At 43.5% G+C, this 6,379-nt stretch overlaps 1 protein-coding gene across 2 annotated transcripts; it reads right to left on the bottom strand.

The window, feature by feature from the left end:
• Positions 1–562: 562 nt before the first annotated feature.
• On the bottom strand, positions 563–3,972 carry LOC119285993 (lipase-like). Of its 2 annotated transcripts, none has more exons than XM_037565337.1 (10): positions 3,733–3,972; positions 2,927–3,006; positions 2,710–2,775; positions 2,570–2,617; positions 2,406–2,473; positions 2,147–2,219; positions 1,881–2,042; positions 1,526–1,576; positions 1,075–1,163; positions 563–997 (listed from the first exon to the last, which is right to left on the bottom strand). In XM_037565337.1, the coding sequence occupies exons 1-10, from the start codon at positions 3,845–3,847 to the stop codon at positions 808–810; spliced, it is 942 nt and encodes a 313-aa protein (XP_037421234.1). In that variant the 5' UTR covers positions 3,848–3,972; the 3' UTR covers positions 563–807. The 2 variants fall into 2 exon arrangements, with proteins under 2 accessions (XP_037421234.1, XP_037421233.1); XM_037565336.1 differs by having other exon boundaries at positions 1,382–1,576; positions 3,733–3,966.
• Between the last annotated feature and the right edge of the window lie 2,407 nt (positions 3,973–6,379).

Below are 6,379 nucleotides of genomic sequence, written 5' to 3'. Positions count from 1 at the left end.
AGATTTCAATGTTCGCCATGTTTTATGTCCTTACCAAATGCGCAAGCATTCGCCGCGCCATGATCCGACGGTGCATATCTTCAGCACATGCTGTGCAAATGAGGCGTAGAACAGTAGCAGTTGATATGCTGCAACGTACTCCCTCCGTTCCAAATTACTCGTCGCAGAAATGGATGTATCTAGAACTAAAATACATCTAGATACATCCATACCTGCGACAAGTAATTCGGAACGGAGGTAGTATCTATTCTTCTCGATTCTCCGATATGGTGCAACCCTACAGGGCAAGCAGATGGCAATGGAGAATATTTGAATAGATATGTATCCTTTATCCTCAGTTTTCCCACCGGGCACTGCCGACTAATGTACAACTTTGCATCTTGGGAATCCAGGTTCCAGCATGATTTCGATCAGTTCCTGGCTCCTCAGACCTTCAAAGGGCAGCACTCTTTTGATCATAAATGCATATCTGACGCCAAGGCACCTAGAGAGGCGAGACGAAATGCTGAGAGAAAATATAAGAATATCTTTCAGTAGGAATGAAGAATCACAATAAGCTAGATAGTGAAAAAACCATGATACTATCAAATGTTTTTATTATTTGAGCCTGTGATATCATCAGGCACATCAATTACAATGTCGACTGAGCTTCATGTACAATTCTCACTAGAGTAAAGGCGGCCACATTCTAAAGGCGAAACCTTATCCTCAGGAGACCTCCTACAGCACCCAACGTGTCTACATTACATGAAATATTTACACAAAACACAAAATAATATATTTTACAGTTTACCCTCAGCTAAAGGGTTAGATAGATTCCACAGGATATCGCTCCTGTGGATATCTTGATAAGATGATAGCTCCATCAACTTGAAGAATGTCACCATAGGCTGAGTTGGATGTGCCAATCACAAATTGACAGGTTCCCCTTGAATCAGCATGTAGGTTAACACCATAATACTCGAGATGATCTGCCACACTTCTCCCGTAGACCGATCTATTCAAGCAAGAACAAAGCTTAAGCAAAACAGGAGGGGCATACTTTTACAACAAATGTGAGAGGCATGTCAATACCTGCTGCAGGTTGGGTCCTCGCCTGAACAATCACAGACTGTCTCATTCCTTGTAACCACATTTCCTACTATGGTCTCACGAAGCCAAACCTGAAGACAGATAAATGTGCAACAAACGTATAACTTAGAAACTACTCCCTCCGTTCCAAATTACTCGTCGCAGAAATGGATGTATCTAGAACTAAAATACATCTAGATACATCCATACCTGCGACAAGTAATTCGGAACAGAGGGAGTATAACTTAACAAACTCTATCTACAAGACCATCAATTTACTGCGGAATTCTTTTCAAGTAACAGCATTGACCTCTCTTGCAAAGTGGTGATATGTCCATTCGCCTAGGTAATAAAAGTATGGTGGCAAATGTGGAACAATGTCATTTTCATGGGTCACGCGGATTGTTCTTGGAACCTGCTCGTTGAAGTATTCAGCAAAAGCAGGATTGCCTACCCGAGGCTGTCCAAAAGTTATGAGCTGAACTTTGTGTGACCCCCATTTAACCTGGAAAACAGAAGGCGAGAAATCAGTTGACTGAATCTCATATACCTAATATAATAGACAGGGTTTTATTGTGAAAAAAAAAGGATAGCTTCATCCTTGCTTTGTTGGATTTACATTCAATGTGAAAACTCATGACCCACATTGGACATATGAAATAGTTTAGATCAAAATCGGAATTTAGCTGTTTATGGCATGGTTTGAATTAAACTGCATGTACTTCCATAACATCCCACAGAAAGTACGCAGAATTGAGGATACATGTCCAAGTAACACACGAAGACACAGATTGCTCAAAGGTACTTACAGAGAGATCAAGGGCACAAAATGAAGCTAAAGCCCCTCCCATAGAGTGACCTACAACATTTATGGGTAGTCTTCCATATGTCTTCCATGCCCACTGAACAGATTTCAGGATCTCATGCCGGAGAGTTGTATTATAATATGCAGAATAAAATCCATGGTGGACCTGCAGTATGAGAAAGAAAACATAAGGTGAACAAGTGATGTCAAACTCATTTATATTTCGTAAGAAAATAATAGTACATTGATCGGTGGAGATAGGAGAGATACCATTGCATCTGGCATGCCTGGATAAGTTACATCTAGCTGCTTCCAGAAGAGATCTTCAATCCAATTTGAGGCACTTCAAAAGTAAATTTTGATGTTGGAATGAATGGTTATTAGCAATATATTATGTATTATATTTTAAAGTAAACACTGTTATGTCTAGAAACTATTCGCTAGAACAGGCACAGATGAAAGATGTGCCCACATGGTATAAAATTTGGTAGGCAGTAAGTTATGTAACATAACCAGCAATTATTTGTACCTGTGTTCTTGGGTGCCTCTAAAAGCAATTATTATGGATCGTGGATCAGGGGCAACTCCAACAAAAGCCTGCTCAAAAGTATTACTTTTATATATGAGCATAATTGTCATTTAAAACTGCATGCAAGAAGATCATGAGAAGCCGTGAACACAAAAATAACGAACCTGTAGACATTTCTCTACATCTACAATGATCTCTATCATCTCAAAACCCTGTGTCAATAATCAAACAAAGAACGTAGTTATGGCCAGTTTGTACAGGCAGCATAAGAAGCCAAGTCTGGTTTCTGTCTCATGGGTTGTACCTTCGTGTGACCTTCACACCTTGGACAAGTCCATGTCAAAAGTGAGGTTAGGTCGGATGTATACACCTGGAATTCATTTAGGCAAGCCAGGTCATAAAAAGATTTTTTGAGTCACGCAAGGATATTCCCATCACAGAACTTCTCTGGCTAGGAGTTTGAGGAACTAAGTTCTTAAACAAATTATGTGCTAGTATATATGGTTCAAAGAGGAACTTACAGCAGATGCATATTCAACAAGAATATGAGCAAGAGTACTATTGTAAGAGTAACCACCATCAGATTGCTTCCTCCTGAGCTCTGCATTGCACAAAGAAAGTGTAAACAACTTGATGCTACATTATGCAAAACAATGAAGGGCTTTGTGATGTCCAGCAACGATAGCAGTTCAAGGAATCTACATATCAGATATTAGTGTTCGGTTTTGTGATGTCCAGCAACATTTTCCAGTCTCGGCAAGGATAAGGTAGCCCACTGATCTCACCTTTCATGCATGGTTGTTCTCTATGAGATTTGCACATCTCCAAGCAAAGGCGCTGGAATTATATGTAGTTAGTATTATATCAAGGGGTGCATCGCTTCCTACATCACTGTATTGCTTGGTGGCACGACAGTAAGCAAGTGAAATATGCCAAGCAAACATCTGAACTTGAGAACGCATGAAGCATCTGAACTTTACTGTCCCCAACCAAATTTCCCACAGATTAGACGAAATCTGTTGCTCTAGCAGTCCCCGCACTAGAGTTTTGATCTCCCCTTAGCATACCACTCATCAACTCCTGCCCAATTAACTTTAAATTTCGCTAAATCACTTCTATCTTGTCCCCTTCTCGCATTGCTCCCAGCACAGCCGGTGGAACTAATAACTCCTGAATCTCGCTCGATTTTTCCTCAACCCCAACCACAAATCCGGCGGAACCAGCTACAATCATGGCACGGAACAACGCACACAGGGCACGCGTGACAATGAAGCGTTTCATCTACGGAAGCAAGATGAGACAGGGGGAAAAGTCAAGAGATCGTCACCTCCTCCTTCCACCGCCGCCGTTGCTGCGTCCGCGGGAGAGAACACGAGAAGAAAAAGTCCCGTGAGGGCCAGCAGCACCACCGCCGCGCTCGCCGCCCGCCTTAGCGGCGCCATGGCCGACGTCTGTTTCTTTCCCTCTCTCAGCAGCACCAAACGGAGACGTGTGATGAGCAAGGAAGAGGACGGGAAAGTAGGAGCAAAAATTAGAACTTTTCTTATGAGGGTTGTTATTACGTGAAACTGCGAAACGGTTGACGGGGACTCGGACCCGTTTTCGTTTTACACCTCGGAGCACTGGCACTAGAGCGTGTTTGGTAGCTTGCATGGAGGTCAATCAGAAAAAAAAATGTTTGATTCCCTGTGTTCATTGTTTTTTCTTACTAGTCCCTGTTTTCATTGTTAGACCTGCATCCTACGAAACTTTAAGCAGCTCTCAGCCAGGCCCACTAGGAACGTCTAAATCAGCAGTTTTTTCAAAGCCAGGCACGTGGGCGGTGGCAGCTATACGGGAGAAGCCACGCTCGACAAGTCGCATTGCTTCCCGAAGCGTCGGCAATAATTATCCCCACCTTCCCTCACCGCTCTCCCTCCCCTCCCTCCCCTCTCCTACTCTCACAGGTGGTGGCGGTGTTCACCGGATCGGAGAATAGCAAGGCGACCACCGGCATCCGCAACAATACCCGCAACACTTTGGCAATGGCGATAAGCACTATTTTGACCTCCTCACTTACTATTTTTCATTCGACCCGCGTTCTAGGAAATGGGGAATCGGGGTAAATAACCATAGGACTGATCATAACATCATCATGAGTTTCTAGTAGCAATGGATTTTAGGGTTCCAGTCCGGATTGAATACAAGGGGAATGGGGATTAGGAGTTAATCTTATACAATAGTTTTTAATCTTAGCCCTGGCGACCCTGGAGGCGGTTGGAGCGGCGGGTGCCCTTGGCCTTGTTTTTGTCCTCTGGCTAGACCATCATCTCGTCGTCCTCGGTGGAGTCCAAATCGATTGGCAAAGCACGGTGGCCTGGCTCCGGTGCCCTAACAACCATCTCCATCGCTCCTTCTTCCTCCTCCACTTTTGTGTTGTTCAAAATGCCATAAACTTTGTGCTCTTCATAACGTAGATCCAGACAGAGAACAATGACAAGGAGGTGGTGCCTCCCATAGACAAGGGCAAGGAGGTGGTGCCGCTCTTGGAGGTTGTGCCAGCCACGCCCGAGGAGATGCTGCCCACAGACGATGATGTGGTGTCGGAGGAGCGCCCAAGTGGCAAGCGCCGGAACTACGAGCAGTACCATGAGGAAGGTGGGCCAACTCACATTCTGCAAGACGATCCTTGTCCCGAAGCTCGAGTGCATACCAATGCCTCTAGACTTCACCAAGCACTTCCTAGCCGTGGCGATGGAGTTCGAGCTGAAGACGAACACCAGCTGCTCATGGAGGGTCACTGTGAGGCTGATGAATGGCAGGATCACCCTCGATCATGATTGGGCCACCTTCATTGTCGTCCATCAAATCAAGATCGGGTATATTACGATCAATGAGCTAGTCAACTTGAGGCTTACTAGGGACATATTACGATCTATGTATTCACACATGTATTACGGTTTCCGGTTAATATAATTATAGCATGAACAATAGACAATTATAATGAACACGGAAATATAATAATAACCACTTTATTATTGCCTCTAGGGCATATTTCCAACAGTCTCCCACTTGCACTAGTGTCAATAATCTAGTTACATTGTAATGAATGGAACACCCATAGAGTTCTGGTGTTGATCATGTTTTGCTCGCGGAAGAGGTTTAGTCAATGGATCTGCGACATTCAGATTCGTATGCACTTTACAAATATCTATGTCTCCATCCTGAATATATTCACGAATGGAGTTGAAGCGACTGTGGCGACCCGACCCGAATGGATCAAGTGCTCTGTGCTCAGGTGTCATCCCTGGATCAGTAATGCTGACACCACACAGTACATCGAAGGATTTATAGCAGAGTGGCAATCACACACTTATTACATCGTTGTCTCAAAGAGAACTTATTACAATAAATATGGCTTAAGGCCATCTAGTGTCGATAACAACGGAAGACTTGGAAGATAAATGGGTCCATCAACTCCAGCGGCATCACTGAGTATAGGGCCACGACCTAAAAACACCTTACTCGTCGTCTGAAAAGTCTGCAACATGAGAAGTTGCAGCCCGAAAACGGGTCAGCACATGGAATATGCTGGCAATGTAACACATAGAGAGTAATGGAATGAAACAACTATACTATATGCATATATGGCTGGTGGAAAACTCTATGGTTACAGTTTTGCGTAAAGCCAGTTTTTCCCTACTGCAAAGGAATAAATTTGTTTAACTATCATGGTGGTTGTTAAACATCGAGAATGGTTGACATCATTCCGATCCCAATTAAGTGAACAATTAAAACCCAACAACATTAAATTAGAAGTAACATGTTGAGATTCACATGATATTCAAGTACTAGATACTCAAGTTGTCCATAACCGGGGACACAGCTAATCATGATTAGTTTGTACACTCTGCAGAGGTTTGCGCACTTTTCCCCACATGACTCGATCGCCTCCGTTTGTTTTCTCGCACTACATGGTGTTTGAGAAACGGATG

Source organism: Triticum dicoccoides, chromosome 4A, assembly GCF_002162155.2.
Source record: "Triticum dicoccoides isolate Atlit2015 ecotype Zavitan chromosome 4A, WEW_v2.0, whole genome shotgun sequence".
NCBI lineage: Eukaryota > Viridiplantae > Streptophyta > Magnoliopsida > Poales > Poaceae > Triticum > Triticum dicoccoides.
The sequence above is the reverse complement of the archived record's forward strand: the minus strand, read 5'-3'. Positions and strand labels throughout refer to the sequence as shown.

Excerpts from the sequence above, each read along its gene's own strand:
- LOC119285993 (XM_037565336.1), bottom strand. The coding sequence starts at position 3,847 with ATGGCGCCGCTAAGGCGGGCGGCGAGCGCGGCGGTGGTGCTGCTGGCC. Across the intron at positions 2,043-2,146 it reads CAGGCATGCCAGATGCAATG|GTCCACCATGGATTTTATTC; the intron begins GTATCTCTCCTA and ends CTCATACTGCAG. Across the intron at positions 1,577-1,880 it reads TTTGTGCCCTTGATCTCTCT|GTTAAATGGGGGTCACACAA; the intron begins GTAAGTACCTTT and ends TCTGTTTTCCAG.